We start from the raw sequence: 26,080 nt of genomic DNA, 5'->3' as shown, positions 1-26,080 counted from the left end.
TACAGCTCTTTGATGCTTTAAACAATTTCAAAATATTTCATTGTTTTTGATCGTTTTCAGGGACAGGTATGACTCAAATGATTCAACTTGCTTTGTTTTGGAAATGACCCTCAGATCCATTTTATAGATGTGGAAACTGAGGCTCAGACAGGATGCCCAAGGGTACCCAGGGCACTAGAGGCAGAACTGGAATTGGAACCTGGGGGTGGGGGGGTCCAATCTGAGCCCACTCTCCTCTTGCTGCTCTCAAGGGACAAGGGGGAAAGGATGAAGACTAAAAGTCCCCTGCACGTGGCCCCAAGTCCTGTCCTTTCCCCAGGAGCCAAGGGCGGTCCAGTGGTCCCTGAGGAGAGAGGCACTGCTGGGCAGTGACCGTTAGGTCACCAGTGCCTACTGTGTGCCAGCACTGGGGCCCTGAAGCTGGGCCTCCCCCAGGCGCCTGGTCCCAGGCCTTCTTCACGACCAGGCTGAGTCCTCCCAGGAGGTGTCAGCCCTGCTCCAGAACCAGGCCCAGCAGCTGGGGCTCCCTCCAGGCCAGCCCTCTTTGCAGCTGCTCAGATCAGACGCAAGGGCTGGGCTCACCCCGCACTCTCCTGCTCTCCTGCTCACCCCCATAGGTGGAGCTGTGGGACCTGTCAGGCCTGCTGGTACCTCAGTAGGGTAGCTGGGGGGGTGGGGTCACTGAATTTTCATGGGCGATGGCCCTGGTGGCCGCAAGGAAGGCAGCTATAATTCGCTCTGTTCGTGGGGCTGGACCTGGGCTCTGGGAGGTTGAGCGACTCGGCCGACCCCCTGGCCAGTGGTGGCGGAGCGAGTCAGTGGGGTGTCTGCCTCCCTCCGGGTCCCTGCTCCCCGCTTCGCTCAGGGTGGGGACCTCGAGGCCCCGCTTTCTAAGGCAGAAGCCGCAGTCTTTGAGAGGCCCGCCCAGGCTGCCGGGGTTCTGCTGATTCTCTCGGTGCTGGGCCTCTTGGGAAGGAAGGAAGGGCCTGAGCAGCAGCCCTGGCTATTTGGGGGGTTGCTGGAGACCAGAATGCTTCCTGCCCGGAGGTCGTGGGCCCCCAGCTCTGGGGAGGACAGCCTTAGGGGGTCCTGGAAAGTTTCACTTCCCCTGGCTGGGGTCCAGCGTCCCCGTCTTAGAAGGTATATATATATATATATATATATTTTTAAATTTATTTATTTTTTAAATTGAAGTATAGTTGATTTACAATATTGTGTTATATATATATATTCTTTTTAAAATTCTTTTAATTTTTTAAATTAATTCTTCATTATAGGTTATTACAAGATATTCAATATAGTTCCCTGTGCTATACAATAGGACCTTGTTTTTTATTTTATGTATGGTAGTATGTATATGTTAATCCCATACTCCTAATTTATCCCTCCCCCACTTCCTCTTTGGTGACCATAAAGTTGTGTGTTTTTTTAGTTTTTGTTTTAAATTTATTTATTTATTTAGGCTGTGCCGGGTCTTAGTTGCGGCATGAGAACTCTTAGTTGCAGCATGCATGCAAGATTTAGTTTCCCAACCAGGGATCGAACCTGGGCCCTCTGCATTGGGAGCACAGAGTCTTAACCACTGGACCACCAGGGAAGTCCCATAAATTTGTTTTCTATGTCTGTGAATCTGCTTCTGTTTTGTAAGTAAGTTCATTTGTACTAATTTTTAGATTCCACGCATAAGTGATATCATATAATATTTGTCTTTCTCTGACTTACTTCACTTCGTGTGATAATCTCTAGGTCCATCCATGTTGCTGCAAATGGCATTATTTCATTCTTTTTATGGCTGAGTAATATTCCATTGTACATTGTACATTCCTTATCCATTCATCTGTCATGGGACATTTAGGTTGCTTCCGTGTCTTGACTATTGTAAATAATACCACTACGAACATTGGGGTGCATATATTTGTTTGAATTAAAGTTTTCTCCAGATATATGCCCAGGAGTGGGATTGCTACATCATATGGTAACTCTATTTTTAGTTTCTTTAAGTAATCTCCATACTGTTCTCCATAGTGGCTGCACTGATTTATATTCCCACAAAAAGTATAGGAGGCTCCCCTTTTCTCCACACCCTCAGAAAGTGTTTATAGAATGGAAGGGCATCTGGGAGCCAGGGCAAGAGCTCCCAGGAACAGCAGCCCCCAATCCCAACTAAGTGTGCAAGCTCGTGCGTGTGTACACTGGTGTCTGTGTGTCTGAGGATCTGTGTATTCACGTCTGTGTTGCGTGTATCAACATGTGTGCAAGCCATAGCAGTGAGAACAGTCTGGAGGTGGGCCTGCTGAGTCACACCTCTGAGCCCCAGGAAGTAGAGGGGGCCCCCAGCCCCCACTGGCTCTGACACCCCTCCCTGACAAGCTGTGTGACTTGGGGAGTCAGTGCCCTCTCTGGGCCTTGGCTCCTGCCTGTGAAATGGGAATGAGGCTCCCTCCTGGGTCCGGGCAGCTGTGAGGAGTGAGGGAGCAAAGAGGCAGGTGCAAGCTTGGAGAACGGACACATGCACGGCAGACCCTGGCCTGATGGAGGGCAGAGGCATCGTGAGTATCCAAAGGTCCAACTTCTTCACTGCAGTTGAGGAAACTGAGGCCCAGAGAGGGGTCAGAACCTGAACCATCCCACAAAATTGTAAGTCTTGGCTCAGGAGAGCCACGTGACTTGGGAGCCACACCCAAGGGCCACTGTCCAGTGGCTTTGTTTTTTTTTGTTGCTGCTGTTGTTGTTTTTGGCCACGCCGCGACATGCGGAATCTTAGTTCCCCAACCAGGGATCAAACCCACGCCCCTTGCAGTGGAAGCACGGAGTCTTAACCACTGGACCGCCAGGGAACGCCCTGTCCAGTGGCTTTGGAGCCCCTGCCTGACCCTCTACCATCCTGACCAGGCTCTGAGTCCCCCTTTGGCCTCTGCTCACCCCCTCCTGTCAGCCTTTCACAGCGCCCTCATATCAGGTGCTCCTTTATGCCCCCCAGGACCACCCTGCTCACTCCTTCTTGCTGGCCTAGTGTCCTGGGGTGGGGGTGGGAGGAGGACTCACCCCATATTGTTGTTTTTCTTAATGACCCACTCGGGACTGTGGCCTGTTCCCAGAGTGGAACCAGCATCTATGGCTGAAGCTGACCTCTGAGCCCTAAGGGAGCCTGGGACCACCCCCAAGCCTTGGGACAGCAGCATGCCATGATTGCTGGACAAGCAGAGGCTGCTGTCACAGAACCTGTGACTGTGACAGAGCCCTGGGAAGCACTGGGAGGTGTGTGGCCAGGGGCACCTCTGCAGCCACGGCCTCTGCCCAATGCTGGCTTAACGTACATCAGAGTCTGGACTCTACTATGTCCGGGGTGGGGGCCCCTGGGCCCCAGACACATATGATCCCATTTAACACTCACACCAACTGTAAGAGGTAGGTGGGAACCCCATTCTACAAGATAAGGCTCAGAGAAGTTAAGGGACATGCCCAAAGGCACTCAGTAACAATATGGCCATGGACTGACGCAAACCCGAGCTTTCTAGGTGACGGAGCTACTGCAGGGATGGGTAGGGTTCTGTGTGAGCCAGATGAGGGCCACGAGACCATAAATCCCACTGTCACTCAGCTCTGCCCTGCTTTACCGTATAAACTCAGTTCAGCCCTATCCTGGCTCTAAATCTGTTTTCCCATGTGTCAGATGAAGAGACCAGATTTAGATTCTGCCCGCCCTGACCTCCTTCTGGGAGATTAGAGCAGGAATGATGGATGTGGCCAGCATGTGCACAACCCCCTCCTGTGCCCATAGCAGACATCACTAATCAACCATTGCACTCCTTCCTATAGATTCCACACACACCATCAGCGTCCTTGTAAATAACGCACTTCAGGCCGACACCACCGACTGGCCAGATCTGAGTTCAAGATCAGATCACTTCAGGTCAGACAAACCCAGCTCCCCAAACCAGGTGTGACTGGAGCTGTTAGAAATCACTCTGTATTTTGGGAGCTTATTTATAGATCTGACGTGAGGGAGTCTTTTCTAACCACCAGAGCTGCCCCACCTTGGGGGTGAGTTCTCTGTCACCAGATATGTTCAAGCAGAGGGTCAACAAATCTGTCAGGAGGCTGCAGAGGGGACTTTGGCCCTGAAAGGGGCTGGACCAGTGTCCCAGAGGTCCTGCCCAGCCAGGGGTCTGTTCAGACAAAGCCCCAGGAGCAGGACCTTTGTGTTACTGGACAGGACACCTGCCTTTGGGGGGCCACTGAGCACCTGGGCAGCAGCAGGGCAAGGGGGTCGTGGGGATGGGGCCCTGGAGATGGACAGGGTGCTCCCAGAAGGATGCAGTGCTGGTTGCCCAAGGCCCAGCTGAGCAACTTCTGTTTGCAGGCAGAAAAGGGCGGGTAGCAGATGTCCTTGAGCTCCTCCAGGCCCGAGGGGGAGAGCAGGCAGGCGCGGTGGTGGGAGAAGGTGTCGAAGGAGAACTTGCCGTGGTAACTGCCCATTCCGCTGTTGTCTGCATGGGCACGGAAGTGAGGGCCCGCTCAGCAGCAGCCCACCACCCAGCAGGGAGCTCAGGGAAAGCCAGGCCATTCTAAGAGCCATTTTGCAGATAAGGAAACTGAGGCCTTGAGAGGCCTGGGGCCTGGATCAACAGTGAGGGAAGGCAAAACTGGGCCTTCCTGGGTCTGGGGTGCCAACCCGAGCTTCCCTGGGAGTTGGGGCTGGAGGGTGAAGGAGGGCAGGGCTCACCAACTCCCCCTAGTGGCAGGGACGGCAGAGTCAGGTAGATGAAGCCCTCCTTGCCTCCAAAGGGGCCGCTGCTGATCTGGTGCAGCACCTGGTTCACTACCTGGTGGGAGGAGGGAGGCGGGGGGCAGGGGTGGGGGTGGGTGGGGGGTAGGCTCGTCATTCCACAGGGAGCAGAGGAGCCTCCCCTGTCTCCATCCTCTACTGAGTGAGTGTCGCCCCTCTGAGCTCACAGAGGCGAGTCCGTGGCCCTGAGAAGCGGCAGCGAGGGTCACAAGCAGCTGCAGTGCACAGGCCTCATGGCGGCCAGCCTGGCCCTGCCTGCCGGGCCCCACCTTTGCTCTGCCCCATCCCCCTTCAGGGGCTCTGCTCGCCCATACAGAACTTTTGCACGATTGAGGAAAAGAGGGCTGCCCCGGGGCAGGCCAGATAGAAGGAGCACCTCCTTGTCCGGACGGGAGCTACCCCGGCGCCAGGGCAGACAGTTAGCCAGCCACGTGTTGGCAGCTTCTTGACGCTGCTCCCCGTCTCTGCCAGGCACCTGCGTGCAGGGAGCCGTTGTCCAGTGGCCTGGATTATAGTCACACTGGAGGCACCTGCTGCCCTAACCCTCACAAGTGGGCCGGGAAAGGGGAGGTGACCAGTCTCACTCTTTTGGGCCCCTCTGCTGCCCCCACCTCTGTCCAGCCCCACCTGGTTGCTGTTGGAGAAGGTGTACAGGGCCAGGGGCTTCTCCCGACGGTTGATGAAGTCGATGGCCTCGTCCAGGCTCCTCACGTTCATGATGGGCAGGATGGGCCCGAAGATCTCCTCCCGCATCACCGGCTCCATCTCCTGCACGTCCACCAGCACCGTGGGAGCTGCCCGGGCACAGGGCACGGCTCGACCCTAGGGGTGGGGCCTCGGGCAGGCAGGGCCCAGGGACCCAGGGCTCCAGGCTCAGGGACGTTCTGGGGAAGGTGATCTCCCCACAGCCCCCAGGAAGTGACCTTGAGGGGCTCCCCAGCCTGACCAGAGCCCGTGGGGCCCAGAGAGTCCCTCAGCCTTGGTCTTACAGTCAGAGGGTGACCGGACCCGAGGTCCCAGGTCCCAGCCTGTTGGGGAGCAGCGCCACCCTCTGAGCCGTTCGGCCCAGGAGACTGGGGCTGCTCTGTTCACAGCATAGTGGATGCTCAGGACGGGCTGTTGAAGTTCAGAACCAGGAACCGTGGGCTCATAGGACCTGGGGTCATGGCCCCCTGGAGCAGCAGAGCTTGGGGCTGAAGTTTGGAGCCTGAGCCCTAGAACTCTGGGGTCTGAGCTTGGAGAATCCAGAGCCTGGGCCAGAGTGCCGAGTTGTGGGGTCACAGGCTCAGACACGGCAAGGCGGAACACTAGTGTCACAGAATCGTGGCACCAGAGCCGTGGACCAGGCTGGGCTCTAGCAGTGGGGTCGGGGAGCCTCAGGGCCCCAGGTTAGAGGCTGGGCCCAGACTCGGGGCCCAGCTGTGGCCCCCAGCGTGGAGGGGCCATAGCTGGGGTGGGCTGGGAGTGGGGCACAGTGGCAGGGAGGGCGGGACTCACCGATGTAGCGATCGCTTTCATCACTCTGGCCCCCGATGGCCACTCGGCCACAGCTCAGCAGGCCCCGGAGCCGCTGGAAATTCTTCTCACTGACGATGCGGCCCAGGTCTGGGGAGCTCTGGGGGTCTTCGCCATAGAAACGGGTGATGGCACTCTGCAGGGCGGGCAGCAGTCGAGCCTGCATTTCGGGGCTGCACAGGATATAGTCGGGGGCCACGCAGGTCTGGCCGGAGTTGAAATAGCGGAAGAAGGCCACGCGGTTGGCCACGGTCTGGGGGTCGCAGTTGTCGTCCACGTAGCAGGGGTTCTTGCCCCCCAGCTCCAGCGTGACGGGCGTCAGGTGCTTGGCGGCAGCAGCCATGACGATCTTGCCGACTCGGGGGCTCCCTGGGGACATGAGCGTTGACCTCCAAGCCTCAACTGCCCTTGGCCAGATGGTTCAGGCACCACCTTCCCAGCCCATCCTGGCTCACCCACTGGGTTATGCCCCCTGCCCTGCTGCCCCAGGATCCCACCGTGCCAGGCCCGCCTGCCTGGCTTGATTGCCACCTGGGATGCTCCAGCCCACTGGCCACCACTTCCTCCTTCCACGGCCTTCTCCATCCCGTTCTCAATGTCCCTCTCCCCCAGGACACTGGCCGGGGCCACCCTCACTCGTGAAGAGGATGTAGTCGAACTTGTGCTCCAGCAGCTGCCCCGTCTCCTCGGGCCCGCCCAGCACCACAGCAGAGCAGCTCTGCAAGGGGGGACAGACGGCTCAGGGGACACTGCAGGAGCTCCTACCGGCAGGGGTGCGGGTGTGGGACGCAGGTGCTGAAGGAGCAGGCCCACCCTCACCTGGTCCAGGTATGGGGGCAGCACCACGGCCAGGACCTTCTCAGTGCTCTTGCTGATCTCGAGGGCTTCAGCAGCGTGCAGTTTCCTGAGGGGCGGGGCGGGGAGAGGGGGGTGGGGCAGGGCGGGGCGGGGAGAGGAGGGGGCCAGTTGTAGCCACTCCCCGTCTCCATTCAGTCCTCACACCTGCAGGGCAGGTGCCGGCCTCACTCCACCTTCAGGTGAAGAACATGGCTCAGAGAGGTGCCGTGCCGGCCCCAAGGCCACACAGCCTGGGGATGGTGGGCCAGATGGGAACCAGGCCATCTTAGCCACCGGGTGCCCCGCTTTCCTGGCTCTGTGGGCGGCTGTGAGGCCACGAGGCTGGGGGCACTGGCAGGGGGCAGGAAGGAGGAGGCTCTCTCTCACCTGCCGCGAGGGCGCCCACCAGGGGCACCAGGGTTAGGTTCCGGGGGTAGTTCCAGGGGGCGGTGATGAGCACCAGGCCCAAGGGCTCCTTCCGGAGGAAGGCCGAGTCCAGCTGCGGGAGCTGGGGTGTGGGACGGACAGTGAGGCCCCACCGAGCATCACCCCAAAGCCCACCCCCCCAGAGTCCTCGGGCTGCCTGTGCAGTGGAGTCCCCACAGGGAGACAGAGGTCCCGAGAAAGTCCGCGACTCTCCCTGGGCCTGGGCCGAGCCGCCCTGGAGTTGCCCCCGCCTGGCCCGCGGGCTCACCGTGTTCTTGGCCACTGGCTCGTCCTTCATCCACATGTGCAGGTTCTTGAGAGCCAGGTCGACCTCGTTCTGGCAGAGGATGAGCTCTGAAATGTCCCCGCCAAAGGCCGACTGCGGTGGTGGGATTCGGGGGTCAGACCTGGGCGGGATGGGGAGGGAATCTAGTGCTTGAGGTCCCCAGGAGTCCCCAGGGTGGGTATGGGGACAATCTCCAGGGGCAGCACAGCTGGACCCCTGGGAACTGCCGTGAGGAGCGTGGGTCCTGGGGTCCCACCCCAGCTCTGCCACTTCCTGGCTGTGGGACCTTGGGCAAGTGACTTAACTCCCACGTGCCTCACTTTCCCCATCAGTGACATGGGACAGCAGTCAAACCTGCCTCGCAGTTTTGCTGAGCTGATGCAGAGCGCCTGCCACGCACGGCAGGCCAGGGAAGGGTCTGCTAAATACACAAGACTGAACTGGGGACGCAGCCAGCTCCCGCCCCCTCCCCCCAACCCACCCTGTGCAGGTCCTGCGCCAGCGCCTCCTGCAGAAGCTGCTTGTTCTCTTGCAGGAAGCGGCTCAGGCCCTTCAGCTGGGCAGCCCGGAACTCGGCCGGCCACGTGCACCCCGAGCCGAAGGCCTCCTGCAGCCGCTGCAGCGTGTCCGCGAAGGGGTCCATCCTGCCGGGCGGGGCAGTGTGGGCCGGGGCACCCCACGTCCAGGCGCCCTCCACCGCCCCTGCCTACATCTGCGTGGGCCCACGGGCAGCCCCATGGGGACCCGGAGGGTTCCTTGCCTCAGAGGCCACAGAGCTTTCGTGGTGGCAGATGGGGAAACTGAGGCGGGGTGTGCCACAGGTCCTTGGAGCATGGGGACGGCTCAGTGTGCTCTTGGGAGGTGGTCCTGGAATAGGGTCTCAAAGCAAGGGGCAGAGGGGGTGCTGGAGCAGGCGGGGCGTCCATGGGAAGGCCTGCGGCACGGCTGACTGCGGCCTGGAGCCCATCCGGGCTTTGGCCTGACGCCCAAGGGAACCCCAGTGGGGCTGAGAGTGGAGAGGGATGGGGCATGGGGGTGGGAAGAAGGAGCCCAGCAGGGCCTCTGGGGGGGATCTGCCTGGACCTTGAGCAAGAAAGCGCTCTGAGCACCCCAGCTGGGGCCACAAAACCATACCATTGCCTGTGCCTCCACGTCTCTGTCTGTCTGTCTGTCTGTCTCTCTGTGTCTCTGTCTCTCTGTCTCTCTTTCTCTGTGTGTGGACGTGAGTCGTCCTCAGCATCCCACAGGCCTGAGCCCAGGACCTCTGCCTCAGAGCGCTGGCCGTGGAGTGAGCTGGGCCTCCACGTCCCCCTGGGCACCTGCAGGCCGGGGCCCCGTCGGCACCTCCCCCTCCTCCTCTCTGGACCTCAGTCTCCTCATCTGGGAAGTGGGGACAGTGCTCCTCCATGGGCGTGTGCAGCACAGGCCTGGCCACTGACGTTATTATTCTTAGGAGCCATAAGACGGGGAAAGCACTGGTGCCCGGCTCAGGGGGCCACCCACGCTGAGGAGTATGGGGAGATAGGAACAGAGGCTGGGCACGTTCCTGGGCAACACCTGCAGGACGACCTCCCTCCGCCTGGCAGTGAGGCCCTCATTCCCGGCACTGTTCATCCCCTCCCCCCATCCCACGGCCTGGGGGAGGACGTGGCCCACAGTAGGTGTTCAGTAAGGACTTGTCCACCATGTCTTGGGCTGGAACGGGCCCAAAGCTGTGCCCACCCACAGCCGGGCCCAGGGGTGGTCCCACCTAGACCCCTGCCCCAGATTGCAGAGGGGCAGAGGGAAGTCAGTCCTAGGCCCAGGCTCCGGGCCAAGAGGGGCAGGGGGCCGTTTCCTCCCCAGTGCATCCTGGAGGAGCTGGGCCTGGCTGGGGCTGCTTTGGGCCCAACTCTGGCCACTGGCAGCGCCCACCCTCAGTCCAGGGTTGCCTGGAGCCCGTTCAGGCCTTCCCGTTCCAGGGCTGCCCCAGAGCTCTGCCTGCGGTGCCAGCATCACCTGTCTCACCCGGCTTTCCCTGCCTGGGTTCAAGTGGCTCGTGGTCCGATCAGCCCTGCTCCAACTTTGTCCATGGCTCCCTAGAGACTCTCTAGGGCTGAATCAAGGCCCAGAGTGGAGGAGTCTGGGGTGAGCTATGGCACCCAGGTGTCCTGAGGTCTGTCGAGGGACCCTGGCCCCAGCTCAGTCATACGTTTCCCAGGTGAGGCAAGCAGGGCAGGGGTTCCCTGACTTTCTCCACTGTCACTGTCTGTGTCCTCACTGTGCACACCTGGAGAGCCCGGGGACAGCCTCAGGCTTAGCTTGTGCATGGCCAAATCCCAGCCCCAGCATTGCCCAGTCAAATGAGGAGGCAGACGGCTGAATGGGGCTGAGGTCGGCCGCGTCCCCAGGGGCCCTGGAGCTGGACGGCTGGCTCCTTCTCCTCCCAGGTGCTTGTTGAGGTGGGGCTGACTAAGGACCCTGGCTGCTGACCAGGCAGGCCCTGGCTGGACCTGGGCCACAGAGGTGACCACGGCAGACCTAGCCAGCCTGCGCAGAGCTCACGGTCTAGACGTGGAACAATAATGACACTGAAAACAAGATAATTATAAACATGAGCTGGTGGGATTTCCTTGTTGGTCCAGTGGTTAAGACTCCGTGCTACCAGTACAGGGGGCCGGGTTCGATCCTTGGTCAGGGAACTAGATCCCGCATGCTGCCACTAAAAGATTCCTCGTGCAGCAACTAAGACCTGGCGCAGCCAAATAAATAAATATTAAGAACAAAACAAAACAAAAACAAAAACGTGAATTGGTGCCGCAGGCCCTGGGAGAGGCCAGCTGGAGACCCAGCAGAGGCCCCGACCGCAGTGGGAAAGGGGCAGGGGAGGGCCCTCGGAGGGCAGGCGTCGGGACAGAGGGGCCGGCACAAGCAAAGGCCCTGTGGGGGCAGATTTAGAGAAACAAGATGCAACTGGGCAGGTCAGCAGCCTGACAGGACCTTCACATAGGGATTTGGGATCTATTCTGTGGGCACAAGAACACAGGCTGGAGGGGAAGCAGAGCTGGCACCTGGGGCCCAGCGCTCAGCGTGCATCGTCTCATTTAAGCCTCAAAGGTCTTTTTGTTACCTCGTTGTAAGGACGAGCAACCCGAGGCTCTGAGAGGTGATCCGATTTGCCCTCCTCACAGCTGCTACATGGTGGCTTCAGTCCCAGTCCTTGTGGCCCTGCAGCACCTCCCTCACCAGCATCAATGTGTGCCCTGCACTTTTTTTGACTTTTCAGCATCCTTCTGCAGCTTCCAAATTTTCTACAGTGAGCATCTGATGCTTCCAGAATCAGAAATGAACAGTGAGTGTTGCTTCCACAACCTCCCAAGAAGCTTCCCTCGTCCCAGCTCCCCGGCATATCCCAATCACAGCCCGGGCCACACCTGGCTGGCCCCCCTCTGTCCACACGCCACCTCCTCCCCCAGCCTGGGGAGCCTCTCGAGGGAGGACCGGGTCTGCCTCTACCCCCGGGGCCAGGCCAGCAGAGGCCAGGGATGGAGGGTTCCTCCGAGGGTACTCCTGGGTGTCACAGGGGTTTGGGTGGCGGGGGGAGTGAGGCTTAGACTGCACGACGGGCCGGAGGTCACGTGCATGGCTGGGGCAGGGCAGCACCCACCTCCCTGCGCTGAGCCAGGCCCCGGGACCACGACCCCCCACCCTGTGGCCTCACAGCCCATTCCTCTCCACACACCTCGTGCTGCCGGCCCTCACCCCGGGACCCCAGGTACCCCGCAGGTGTGTGCTCCGACCCTGGATCCTTTGCCGAGCCTTTGCCCTCTTTGCCTGACATGCTGCCTCCAGATGTGCCGACTCTGCTCCTGGCCCGTCTCACCGCTGCCTCTGCTGACGGCCAGTCCTCCCAGGAGCCTGTGCAGCCCCCCACCGGATGCCGCGGGCCCACATCTGGCAGTGGAGTGGCACCCAGGCTGACCTAACCGAAGCTCCAGCTAGTCTGGCCTCCTCCTGGTTTACACATCGGCACCTCCGGCAGCTGCCTCACCCGACCTGGCACAGCTGGCCTGGGAATAGGTCTGGCAACTCCAGGCTGCTCTGTGATCGCTGGGAGGGCCTGGCAGAAAGTTACCTGATAAGGAGAAAGATAAGGTTACAGGATGAAAATATCAGTGGGACCCTGGCAGCCTCCTCCAGGACGCCCTCAGCCTGCAGGGCTCTTCGGCCCACCGAGGCCCCCGCACCAGGTCCTCATGTCTATGCCCCCATCTCCACCCTGCAGGACTCCTTCATTTGCACTCTCCTAATGTGCCCGACTGGCATCCTTGGGGCAGAGGGAGGGGCCCTGGCAGCTGCAGAGAGAGCCTGGACGGGCCGGGGAACCTGTAGCTGCAGGGCGGCACACCTTGTTGCTTTTTTCCCTTATTCTCCTGTTTACTGTGTGACCCTAGGCAAGTTACTTAACCTCCCTGAGCCTCCCTGGGGTAACATTTGCACTTAATTGTCATGGTTCTTGAGAGGATCACATGAGAAGATGAAAGAATAGACAAGACATTTCATAACTCCTGGCGCAAAATCGGTGCTCTTAAGTGTTGGCTACTAATGTTTCCACGAGTCTTTCTTGAGCACCTGCTAGGTTCTGGGAAGCAGAAGAATGCGCTCAGGCCCCACCGCTATCCCTCATGTATGGTCTGACCCTGTCCCCCCACCAACCCCCAGCCTGTCCCAAGGGACCAAGAACACCCACGGCCAAGGGCTGTGGAGAGCCGTTCCAGGCAGAGCGTGAGAACCCTCTTGCGTCGTGGGCAGGTGGGGTGTCTGAGGTCATCCCTGGCTGCGACTGGAACCAGGCCAGCAGGAGCCGCACAAGACACCAGAAGGGAAGACAGGGCTGGCAAGACCAGTCTAAGAGCAGGGCGCAGAGGCTGGTGACTGAGGAGGCCCACCTCCCTGGAACCATCGGATTTTGCGCTTCAAACGGGTGAATTGTATCTCAGTAAAGCTGTTAAAACAAACTAGGGAATCCCCTGGCGGTCCAGTGGTTAGGACTCCACGCTTTCACTGCCAAGGGCGCGGGTTCAGTCCCTGGTCGGGGAACTAAGATTCCGAAAGCCGCACCTCGCGGCCAAAAAACAAACAAACAAACAAACTAAACTGAGCGGAACCGGAACCGGTAAGCAGCCTGAATAGCCCGCAAGCAAATGAAAATATGTCCAACCTCCAGAGCAATTGTGAAATGCAAACTAAAACAATTGTAAGATGCTCTGCAAACCCATTGGATCAGCTTCCTGCAGCCCTCACAAACGGCCGCAACAGCAGGGCGACTGTCTCCCAGTCCCGGAGGACAGAAGCCCGAAGTCCAGGTCTGCCAGGGCTGCACCCCCTCTGCAGGCTGCAGGCACTCCTCAGCTCCTACCACACCGCTCCCAGCTCTGCCTCTGTCCTCACATGGCCTTCGCCGCCGTGTGTGTCGAATCTCCTTCTGCCTCTCTCTTACTGGGACACACCTCCTCAAAAACCCGAAAGGTCTCCAGACACTGCCAAGTGTCCCCAGGGCAACGACATCGGCCCCGGTTGAGAGCCACCGCCCTAGATGATTCTTTCAAGAAGTTCTGCTGCTCTAGGGAAGCAGAGAAAGGGTGACGGCTGACGGGCGGGGTGGGGTAGAGAGGGGTGGTCCAGGGACACGCTGGGTGCTTACAGGATGATCCCCTTGATGGGGATGTCAGCGGGGGTGGCGCGTGTGGATGTGGGGTGGGGCGTTGCAGAGTTGGGGGTGGGAGAATGACGGGCAATTTCCTCTGGGGGTTTCTGTGTTTTCCAGGAAGTAACCACCAGCCAGGGTAGGGGAGTGAGGGATTTGCTGTGACAAATCTGAGGGCAGAGCAGCAGACTCTGGTCTAGGCCATGACCTTTCAGTGAGATCTGACAGACTCCTGTGGTCTGAATGGTGTCTCCTCAAATTCATATGTTGAAGCCCTAACCTCCAATGTGTGGTATTTAGAGCTGGGGTCTTTGGGAGGTGATTAAGGTTAGATGAGGTCAGGAGGTGGGGCCCCTGTGATGGGATCGGTGCCCTAATAAGAAAAGACACTAGGGAGATTGCTGGCTCTCTCTGCCACGTGAGGATACAGGGAGAAGACAGCCATCTGCAAGCCAGGAAAAGAGCCCCCATGAGAAACCGAATCAGCTGGTACCTTGGTCTTGGACTTCCAGCCTCCAGAACTGCAAGAAAGAAATATTTGTGGTATTTTGTTAGAACAGCCCAAGCTGCCTAAGATACGGACCTGGCATGATTCTCCACCTGGTGGGTGGGGCCTGGAGAAAGGGACCCTCTATTCCCTCAGGTAGGAGCGGGGAGAGAGCCAAGTTGCTGGGTGCCCTGTGAGGGAGATCCTTCTTGGGGGGAAAAAAACAGCAGTGCCCAGGACTCCAGGACCCCGGGCTCCTCAGTGGGACTCAACAGGTTAATTCAGAGACCCTCAAACCTCCCTGGGGACCTGAAGATTCCAGGGCCCACTCTGTGTTTCTGCCCCAGCAAGTGTGGGATGGGCCCTGGCATCAGCGGTTTTAACCAGCTCCCAAATGATCTCGAGGTTCAGATGGATTTAGAAACTGCCACTGGATTCCCTGGACAGAGCAGGTAGTTGCTCCCTGGTCATTCCTGGGAAAAGCTACCCAATAGGTTTGTGACAGATCTGGGGGCCCCTGGCAGCATCCCTCCGGGCCTCTTCCACGTGGAAGCTCTTCAGCCAGGAACCAACCCTGTCCAGAATGCCCAGAGCCTCAGTCTCCCCATCCATAGAATGGGGAAAAAGAAGCAAAAATGTGACATCCATCCGACAAGTTTGCTGGGAGGTAGTTACAGGACCAGGTGGGATGCTTTGAGAAACTTCAAAGCACTGCAGGCAGTGAGAAGCCTAAGGGGTGGTGGGAGGGACAAAGGTCGATGTGTCCTCTCCAGCCCCAAGGACCCAGCCAGGTGAGGGTGTGGCAAGGAGCAGAGGCAGGGCCAGAGGAGCCTGCATGCCCCTCACGCCACGGGGCGGAGGGGCAGCTGCGGAGCTGTGGTCCCAGGACGGGCTTGAATCGTATTGTGCGAAGACCCCAGAATCACTCTGTTTTAGCACCGTGGGCCCAGGGAAACGTGTAGTCTTGAGAGCTCAAGCTCTTCTTAGCCGCTCTAAACTTCAGAATAGGGAGAACACTAGGATTTGGGACACACAGAATCCTCTTTTTTTCTTTATGCCTTAAGCGATGTTTCAAGCATACAAAAAATACACAGGATAACATATAATCATCCATGTACACACCACCCAGCTTTGTCAGATCTTGACGTTTGCCTTATGTTTATCACCCTGTGAGTGTCATTATGCTCTTGGTGTATATCTGCTATCATTGAACATTACATAGGATTGCTTTGCATAGCTTAAACTTTAGACCACTAGTGTCATATTCTACTTATCTTTCTGCAATTTGCTTTGTTCCTCAACATTCTGTTTCTGAGGTTTTCCCACCCTGGTCCGTACTTACTCACACGGTGGTTGAATAAACACACCACAGTTTACTTACCCGTTCCGCTGCTGGTGGAAGTGCTTCCTTTTTGAGGATTACAAACATTGCTGCGAGTAACATTGGGTCACGTCTCTTGCTGTGTATCTGGGAGTGAAACAGTTAGGTGATGCGGTTCGTACATCTTCAACTTTCCCAGGATTGGGGATGCTGTCTCCAAAGAGACTAATTAAAAGTCCTCTTGACAATTGTATGACAGTTCCCCTTGCTGCATATGGTCTCCAACACTTGGTATTGTTGGACTTTTTACTTTTTGCCAATGACTGTAGCAGGTTGAATGGTGCCACCCTTCCCCACGAAGATCTTATTTCGTGGAACCTCGGAATACGATCTTATTTGGAAAAGTGGTCTTTCAAGATGTAATCAAGGGAGTTCCCTGGTGGTCTAGTGGTTAGGATCTGGTGCTTTCACTGCCGTGGCCCAGGTTCAATCCCTGGTTGGGGAACTGAGATCCTGCAAGCTATGCAGCGTGGCCAAAAAAAAAAAAAAAAAAGATGTAATCAAGTTAAGGATCTTGAGATGAGATCATCCTGGATTGTTCAGGAAAGCCCTAAATCCAATGACAACGGTCCTCATAAGAAAACGGAAGAGAGAGATTTGAGACAGAAGAGGAGAAGGCCATATGAACACGAGGCGGAGATTGGAGTGATGCCGCCACACGCCAAGGAACGCCTGGAACCCTCAGAAGCTGGAAGAGGTGGGAAGGATCCTCCCCTAGAGGCTTCAGAAGGAGCACGGCCCTGTGACACCTTGATTTCAGATTTCTGCCCTCCAAAACTGTGAAAGAATAAATATCTGGTTTTTAAGCCACCAAGTTTGTGTAATTTGTTACGGCCGTCCTAGGAAATTGATCTAATAGATGTGCAAAGGCATTTACAATTGTTTTATTTTACATTTTCCCAGTTGCTATCGAGGTTGACCATATTGTCATTGGCTTGTGGGCCATTCAGGCTTCTGGTCAGTTCAGTTTTTTGCTCAGTTTTCTATTGTCTTATTGGTTTGTCTTTTTTTCTTTTGTCTTATTGGTTTGTAGGAATTTTTCTTTTGTCTTATTGGTTTGTAGGAACTCTCTATATATTCGCAACAGTAATCCTTTGCCAAGCATCTTTTTTAAATTAATTAACTTTATTTTCTAGAGTAGTTTTAGGTTTACAGCAAAATTGAGCAAAAAAGAAAGAGAGTTCCCTTTGTCCCCCCTCCACACACACCCCGTCAACACCCTCCACCAGAGGGGTACATTTGTTACAACCAACAAACCTCCACTGACACACCATCATCACCCAAACATGAACGTTGTCCAGACCACAAAAGTGACTAAACGTTCCACTATCCTGGCTAATATGAGTAACTGCTGGACCAATTACAGCTTTACCCTCATTCTAGTCTATACTCCCTACAGATAAGATTTATTCAGATACCCAACCATAGAAATAGCCCTGCTTCTTGTATTTTTTTAATTAATTAATTTATTTATTTATTTTTGGCTGCGTTGGGTCTTCGTTGCTGCATGCAGACTTTCTCTAGTTGCGGTGAGTGGGGACCATCTTCATTGTGGTGCGCAGGCTTCTCACTGTGGTGGCTTCTCTTATTGCGGAGCACGGGCTCTAGGCGCGTGGGCACCAGTAGTTGTGGCACGCGGGCTCAGTAGTTGTGGCTCACGGGCTCCGTATCTGTGGCTCGCAGGCTCTAGAGCTCAGGCTCAGTAGTTGTGGCGCACTGGCTTTGTTGCTCCACGGCATGTGGGATCTTCCCGGACCAGGGCTCGAACCCGTGTCCCCTGCATTGGCAGGCGGATTCTCAACCACTGCGCCACCAGGGAAGTCCCAGCCCTGCTTCTGATAACACCCAATCCAGAGAAAAGTCCAACTTCCTCAAATCCTCCCAGTCACCTGACATAAACATGAGTCTTACAAGTCCTCTCTAACACCCTCCTACTGAGATGCCTCACGGCTCTCCACGGTCTCACGAGCAATACGTCCAACTTGTTCAAAGATAAGTGTGTTCTCAGTGGTCTTTGGCTGGAGGACATCAACAATATAGTCCAATTAATTTTTTCTTTAAGATTTGTGTTTTTTATACTTTGTTTAAGAAATCCTTTTCTACCCTAAGTTACAAAAAAAAATTTTTTTTTGGTGTTTTCTTCCAAAAGTTGGCTTTTCACAATAAGTTCTGCTAGAATTTATGCACTGTGTAAGTGGTGTGAAGTAGAGTTCCAATTTAATGTTTTTCCCATCAAGATACCCAGTTGTAGACTTCCCTGGTGGTGCAGTGGTTAAGAATCCGCCTGTCAATGCAGGGGACACGGGTTCGAGCCCTGGTCCGGGAAGTTCCCACATGCCGCGGAGCAACTAAGCCTGTGCGCCACAGCTACTGAGCCTGCACTCTAGAGCCCACGAGCCACAACTACTGAAGCCCACGTGCTACAACTACTGAAGCCCGCGGGCCTAGAGCCTGTGCTCTGCAACAAGAGAAGCCACCGCAATGAGAAGCCCGCGCACCATAACGAGGAGTGGCCCCTGCTCGCTGCAACCAGAGAAAGCCCGCGCACAGCAACAAAGACCCAACGCAACCAAAAATAAATAATAATAAATAAAATAAATATTTTATTTAAAAAAAGAAATATCCCTGATGGCTGCAGCCTCTACTGTGTTTTGAATGATGAACTTTTTTTTTTTAATTTTTATTTATTTATTTTTTGGCTGTGTTGGGTCTTCATTGCTGTGCGCAGGCTTTCTCTAGTTGTGGTGAGTGGGGGCTACTCTTCGTTGTGGTGTGCAGCCTTCTCTTTGCAGTGGCTTCTCTTGTTGTGGAGCACGGGCTCTTGAGTGCAGGCTTCAGTAGTTGTGGCTCACGGGCTCAGTAGTTGTGGCACGGGGGCTCTAGAGCGCAGACTCAGTAGTTGTGGCGCACGGGCTGAGTTGCTCCACGGCATGTGGGGTCTTCCCGGACCAGGGCTTGAACCCATGTCCCCTGCATTGGCAGGCGGATTCTTAACCACTGCGCCACCAGGTAAGTCCCTGAATGATGAACTTCTTAACGGATTTGCCCTTGGGCACACACTGGGCACAGCTGGTGAACGAGTAGGCTGCATGTTGCCACAGCCCTTTTAGGCACGACTATTGTTCCTTCTTTTCTTGGTCATCTTGGAAGCAGGACCTGAGAGCAGGAAAACTGAATAATTTTTAATATGGCAATATACCCCAAAGCGATCTATGATACAATGTAATCTCTATCAAAACTCCAATGTTTTGCAGAAATGGAAAAGCCAATCCTCATACATAATTGCAAGGGGCTCTAAATAGCCAAAAATATATTTAAAAAGAAAAGCAAAGTTAGAGGACTTACATTTCCTGATTTCTAAACTTACTTCAAGTTACAGTAATCAAAAACAGTTCGGTTCTGGCTTAAGGACAGACATATAGACCAATAGAATAGCACTGAGAGACTAAAAATAAACCCAAACATCTATGAGCAATCGATTGCCAACAAGGTGGCAAGAGCATTCAGTAGGGAAAGAATAGTCTCTTCAACAAATGGTGTTGGGATACCAGGACAACCACATGCCAAAGAAGTTGAGTACCTACCTCACTACACATATAAAAATTAACTCAAAATGTATCAACAAGCTAGTATTAGAGCTAAAACAATAAAACTCTTAGAAGAAAACATAGGGGTGGGGGACTTCTCTGGTGGTCCAGTGGTAAAGAGTCTGCCTTCCAGTGCAGGGGACGTGGGTTCCCTGGTCGGGGAACTAAGATCCCACATGTCGCAGGGCAACTAAGCCTGCACTCCGCAGCTGCTGAGCCCACGCGCCTCAGCTAGAGAAAGAAAACCCCCCACACCACAACTAGAGAGAAGCCCGCACACTGCAAAGAAGATCTCGGGTGCTGCAACGAAGACCCAACGCAGCCAAAAATAAAAATAATAAATACATAAATAAATAAATTAATAAAATAATAAAAGAAAATAAAACTTCTAAAAAAGAGAGAGAGAATACAGAGGGAAATATATTGCATTCTACTTAAAAAAAGAAAACATAGGGGTGAATCTTCATGACCTTGGATTTGACAATGGATTCTTAAATTTGACACCAAAGGCACGAATAACAAAAGAGCAAATAGATAAATTGGGCTTCACCAAAATTTAAAACTTTTGTGCATCAAAGGACATTATTAAGAAAGGGAAAAGACAACCTACAGAATGGGAGAAAATATTTGCAATTCCTATATCTGGTAAGGGTTCTATATCTAGAATACATAAAGACTCTCAAAAGTCAGCAACAAGAAGGCAAACAACCCAATTTAAATATGGACAAAGTACTTGAATAGACATTTCTCCAAAGAAGATGTACAAATGACCAAAAAGCATATGGAAAGACGTCTAACCTCATTGATCATTATGGAAATGCAAATCAAAACCACAATAAGATACCACTTCACACCCATTAGGATAGCTATAATGAAATGACAACAATAAAACCCCATAAAAACAGAAAATAACAAGTCTTGGTAAGGATGTGGAGACATTAGAATCTTCATACATTGCTGGTGAGAATATAAAATGGTGCATCTGCTTTGGAAAACAATTTGGCAGTTTCTCAAAAAGTTTAACAAAGATACCACATGACTAAGCAATTCCATTCCTAGGTGTATACCCCCCAAAACTGAAAACAGGTGTTCAAACAAATATTTGTTCATAAATGTTCATGGAAGCATTATTCACAACAGCCAAAATGTGGAAACAACCCAAATGTCCATCAGTGGATGAATGGATAAACCAAATATGGTATAGTCATACAATAGAATATTATTTTGCCATAGAAAGGAATGAAGTTTTGCTGTGAACTTAAAACTGCGATAAAAAATAAAGTCTATATTTTTTTTAAATGAAGTAGTGATACATGTGCTACGATATGGACGAAACTTGAAAACATTATGTTAAGTGGAAAAAAAACAGACACCAAACATACTGCATGATTCCTTTTACATGAAATGTCTAGAATAGGCAAATCCATAGAGACAGAAAGCAGACTGTTGGCTGCCAAGGTCTGGGGACAGGAAAAATGGGGAGTGATTGCTGAATGGGTACAGGGTGTTCATCTAGTGGTGACGAAAAAGTTTTGAAACTAGAGAGGGGTATGGATTGCGTAATATCACAAATGCAGAAAATGCCACTGAATTGCAACTTTAAAATGGTGAGTTGCGTGTTATTTGAATTTTGTTTCCACGAAAATAAAAGACTATTGTTCCATCGCTCATGCTCTTTCTGCTTCTTCTCTTGTTTACTCCCATCTGAGCCCTGAGATGACTGGAATTCTGGCTGATGCCTTGACTGCAGTCTTATAACCTCAGTGCAGGATAACTGCCATAGACATTCCTGTTAAAAGAGGGAGAAAATGTGAGGCACAGTGGACCAGACTGGTCCAAAGCAATTCTTTTTTTTTCTAAAATTTATTTATTATTTATTTTTATTTATTTATTTTGGCTGTGCCGGGTCTTAGTTGTGGCATTCAGGATATTTAGTTGAGGCGTGCAGACTTCTTAGTTGTGGCATGCATGCAGAATGTAGTTCCCCCACCAGGAATTGAACCTGGGCCCCCTGCATTGGGATCATGGAGTCTTACTCACTAGACCACCAGGAAGTCCCATGGTCCAAAGCAATTCTGCAATCCAGCCAGGAACATGCTGGAAGTTCTTTGATCAGCTTCCAAGGTTTGGGAAGAATTCTCCATGGCTCTTGGCTCTGCTCTCTGGGTCCTGGTCGTCTGAGTCCTTCCTTTTTCATGAAAGGAAGCATGTGTTTGCAGCTGAGTGGTGTTCTCAGCCTACTTCCTGCGGTAGAATTTGATGGACTGGGGAGGGTCCTGACGGCCTCTTTTTGTTTTGTATTGTCTGCGTCCTTTCAGTCCAAGCTGGCAAAATTTCTCAAAAACTTTGTGGGAATTCTGTGACTCTCACTGAAGTTCATTCCATGTGATGAAAGGTACATCCACAGTTCTTTCTGAGGTAAGTCCTTCTCTCTCTTGAGTTCCAGCAGAGAGGGCTGAGGGATTACCCTGTTAACCTTCCTGGAGGCCCCACTGTTCAATCGGGGCTCTCCCGTGTGGCACACCGTCACTCTCATCAATTTGCATTCACCTTGGACCAGGCACAGTACACCTGTGCTCCACTCCCCAGGATACCTGAACAGCCCAGCTGTGGCATGAAATCCATGCAGACAGACCCTCGGTCACATGTAGTTGTCCCCAGAATCCAAGTGTGACATTTTATTGACTACAATTTCCACAGAAGTGTCCAAATGCTTTTTTTTTTCTGGCTGTGCTGTGTGGCTTGCAGGATCTTAGTTCCCTGACCAGAGATTGAACCGAAGCCCTCAGCAGTGAAAGCGTGGAGTCTTAACCACTGGACCACCAGGGAGTTCCCCCAAATGCTTATTAAAGAGTTTTCTAATAATATTTCTTGGGCCTACTTGGATTTTTGAGGTGACATATTCCCATTTACAAATTTTATGAAAACTATACAAGCAGGATACAAGATTCATACCCAGAAATTTGTTGCTTTTCTACACACTAATAATGAAACATCAGAAAGAGAAAGTTAAAAAAACATCCCATGTAAAATCGCATCAAAGAGAATAAAATACCCAAGAAAAAACTTAACCAAGGAAGTGAAAGAACTGTACACTGAAAACTATAAAGCATTGATGAAGGAAACTGAAGATGACTCAAAGAAATGGAAAGCCATCCCTTGCTCTTGGATTGGAAGAATCAATATTATTAAAATGGCCGTACTACCCAAAGCAATCTACAGACTTAATGTAATCCCTATCAAAATACCCAAGACATTTTTCACAGAACTAGAACAAATAATCCTAACATTTATATGGAACCACAAAACACCATGAGTTGCCAAAGCAATCCTGAGAAAAAAGAACACAGCTGAAGGTATAACCCACCCAGGCTTCAGACTATACTACAAAGTGACAGAAATCAAAACAGCATGGTGGGACTTCCCTGGTGGCGCAGAGGTTAAGAATCCACCTGCCAATGCAGGAGACACAGTTTCGAGCCCTGGTCCAGGAAGATCCCACATGCCACAGAGCAACTAAGCCTGTGCGTCACAACTACTGAGCCTGCACTCTAGAGCCCATGAGTCACAACGGCTCACGTGCCGCAACTACTGAAGCCTGTGTGCCTAGAGCCTGTGCTCCGCACCGAAGAGTAGCCCCCGCTCACCGCAACTAGAGAAAGCCTGGGTGCACCAACAAAGACCAAACGCAGTCAAAAATAAATAAATTAATTTAAAAAAACAAAAAACAGCATGATTTGGCACAAAAACAGGCACATAGATCAATGGAACAGAATAGAGAGCCCAGAAATAAACTCACGCACCTATGGTCAACTAATCTACAACAAAGGAGGCAAGAATATACAATGGAGAAAAGACAGTCTCTTCAAGTGATGCTGGGAAAGCTGGACAGCCACATGTAAAACAATGAAATTAGAACATTCCCTCACATGATATACGAAAGTAAACTCAAAATGGTTTAAAGACCTAAATCTAAGACTTGAAACCATAAAACTAGAAGAGAACGTAGGTGAAACACTCTTTGACATAAATCATAAATATTTTCTTGGATCAGTCTCCCAAGGCGAAAGAAATAAAAGCACAACTAAGCAAATGAGACCTAATTAAACTTAAAAGCATTTGCACAGCAAAGGAAACCATCAACAAAACTAAAAGACAACCTAGGGAATAGGAGAAAATATTTGCAAATGATGAGACATACAAAGGTTTAATATCCAAAATATACAAACAGCTCAGACAACTCAATATCAAGAAAACAAACAACCCAATCAAAAAATGGGCAGAAGACTTGAATAGACATTTTTCCAAAGAAGACATACAGAGGGCTAACAGGTACATGAAAAGATGCTCAACGTCACTAATTATTAGAGAAATGCAAATCAAAACCACAATGAGGTATCACCTCACATCTGTCAGAATGACTATCATAAAAAAATCTACAAATAACAAATGTTGGAGAGGGTGTGGGAAAAAGGGAACCCTTGTACACTGTTGGTGGGAATGTAAATTGGTTCAGCCACTATGGAAAACAGTATGGAGGCTCCTTAAAAAACTAAAATTAGAACTACCATATGATCCAGCAATTCCATTCCTGGGTACATATCAGGAAAAAATGAAAAGACTAATTCGAAAACATACATGCACCCCAGTGTTCATAGCAACACTACTTACAATAGCCAAGACGTGGAAGCAACCCAAATGCCCATCAACAGATGATTTGGTTAAGAAGATGTGGTATAGGGACTTCCCTGGTGGCGCAGTGGTTAAGAATTCGCCTGCCAATGCAAGGGACACGGGTTCGATCCCTGGCCTGGGAAGATCCCACATGCCGCGGAGCAACTAAGCCTGTGTGCCACAACTACTGAACCAGTGCTCTAGAGCCCGTGAGCCACAACTACTGAGACCGCATGCCACAACTACTGAAGCCTGTGCGCCTAGAGCCTGTGCTCCACAACAAGAGAAGCCACCGCAATGAGAAGCCCACGCACCGCGACGAAGACCAAATGCAGCCATAAATAAATAAATAAATAAATTTATTTAAAAAAAAAAACAGGGCTTCCCTGGTGGCGCAGTGGTTAAGAATCCGCCTGCCAATGCAAGGGACACGGGTTCGAGCCCTGGTCAGGGAAGATCCCACATGCCGCGGAGCAACTAGGCCTGTGCGCCACACTACTGAGCCTGAGCTCTAGAGCCCGTGAGCCACAGCTACCGTGAGCCACAACTACTGGGCCCACGTTCCGCAACTGCTGAAGCCCTCACGCCTAGAACCCATGCTCCACAACAAGGGAAGCCACTGCAATGAGAAGCCCACGCACTGCAACCAAGAGTAGCCCCTGCTCGCCACAACTGGAGAAAGCCTGCACGCAGCAACAAAGACCCAATGCAGCCAAAAATAAATAACTTAAAAAAAAAAAAAGATGTGGTGTATATATATATATATATATACATACAATAGAATATGACTCGGCCATAAAAAAGAATGAAATACTGCCATTTGCAGCAACATGGATGGACTTAGTATTATGCTTAGTGAAATAAGTCAAATATTATATGATATCACTTACATGTGGAATCTAAAAAATAATACAAACGAATGTGTATGCAAAACAGAAACGGACTCACAGACATAGAAAACAAACTTGGGGTTACCAAAGAGGGAAGGCGGGGGGACAAATTAAGGATATGGGATTAATAGATACAAACTACTATATACAAAGTAGATGAGCAACAAGGATTTATTGTATAGCACAGGGAATTATACCCATTACCCTGTAATGACCTATAATGGAATATAATCTGCAAAAAATACTGAATCACTGTGCTTGTTCACCTGAAACTAATACAATATCATAAATCAACTATACTTCAATTTAAAAAAAAAGAGAAAAAAGAAACCTAATTATACAAGTTCTCAGAAGTCTGCTCGTCATAAATGGAGCCCACCTGGGCACAAGCCCTCAAGGTTCCATTGTGCCCAAGTGACCCGCACGTGTCCACACAGGCCACGCAGGCAGAGGCCTGGACCGCAGCTCATCTGAGTCTTGGCAGGAAGCTATAATCCACCAGGACACAGGAGGGTGGGAGGCCTGTGGGAGCTGCTGTGAGGCCATCTGCCTCTCGCCCACCTACCCACCTTGGAGGCTGTCCTGAGAGCTTCTTATCACCTCCAGTCTGATGGGGTCTGAGTCTTTCCGCTGCCCTCCTCAGAAGAAAGCACAGGATAAAAAGGCACTCAGCAGCGGTCTAGAATCAGCTCCCCAGCTCCAGGGTCTCGCACAGCGGCCTTGCAGTCTGGGCCCCTTGAGCTCGGAGTAAGTGACAAGGACCTCCAGGGGCTGGCACCTTGGGCTTATTCTCCTTTTCACTGTCTATGGAAATAATACGCCTTAAATCTAAAAGTGGCTCATTGTGCCTTTACCAGCCAAACCAGTCGGGTTGAACTTGGCTTGGCCTTGTCTTGGGTATGAGCTTGACCAGCCGTACCATCACCTACAGGCAGACCTCGGAGACCCTGCAGGTTCTGTTCCAGACCCCACAAGGAAGCAAGTATCGTAATAGAGCAAGTCTCACAAGAAATTTTTTTGGTTCCCCAGCGCATATAAAACTTCTGTTTACATAACAGCTCGCTGATTCTGACCTGATTACCTTTCAGACAGTTGCGCATATGCCTTGGGTCAGGAAGGTGGACCACAGAAGCTTCCTTGCTACAGTAAAGACGACATCTTTAGGGTAAAGCCAGACCTGGGTCATCTGGCATAGTCTCTCCCCACGCCTTCCCCATCCCCACCCCTGCCCTTGGTCCCTTGCACGAGACTGTGATGCTGGGGGAGGCCACCCCTGTCCCAGAGACATTAGCCACTTTGGGGTCCCCTAGGAATAAGTGAGTAAACAAGGCAGGGGCTCACTGAGAGCAGCGGTTCCCTCTCTCGTGGGCCTTCCCTGATCAACACGGGGCAGCTCAGCTGGACAAAGCGGGTGCTACTGTTAGCACCAGAGCAGGACCCTGACCAGCCGGGGCCTCATGCGCACTTTTCCTGACTCCTGGGCTGTGCTGATGGGTTGGCTGTCTATAAAAGCAAAACCACA

General features: G+C 52.5%; 1 protein-coding gene and 1 long non-coding RNA gene across 2 annotated transcripts; both read right to left on the bottom strand.

The window, feature by feature from the left end:
- Positions 1-1,163: 1,163 nt before the first annotated feature.
- On the bottom strand, positions 1,164-8,558 carry ALDH3B2 (aldehyde dehydrogenase 3 family member B2). Its single transcript, XM_082340083.1, is given in 9 exon segments — positions 1,164-4,490; positions 4,727-4,826; positions 5,417-5,583; positions 6,287-6,673; positions 6,941-7,022; positions 7,124-7,185; positions 7,188-7,208; positions 7,529-7,946; positions 8,335-8,558. Coding segments are annotated over 9 exon segments (1,716 nt in total). The 5' UTR covers positions 8,497-8,558; the 3' UTR covers positions 1,164-4,173.
- Positions 8,559-16,442: 7,884 nt separating this feature from the next.
- Positions 16,443-26,011, bottom strand: LOC309606665. The gene is made up of 2 exons (XR_014231993.1): positions 25,900-26,011; positions 16,443-25,698 (listed from the first exon to the last, which is right to left on the bottom strand). It is a non-coding gene; the product is annotated as an uncharacterized lncRNA (long non-coding RNA).
- Positions 26,012-26,080: the final 69 nt, after the last annotated feature.

Source organism: Balaenoptera borealis (assembly GCF_965194805.1).
Source record: "Balaenoptera borealis genome assembly, chromosome: 11".
Taxonomy (NCBI): Eukaryota; Metazoa; Chordata; class Mammalia; order Artiodactyla; family Balaenopteridae; genus Balaenoptera; species Balaenoptera borealis.
The sequence above is the reverse complement of the archived record's forward strand: the minus strand, read 5'-3'. Positions and strand labels throughout refer to the sequence as shown.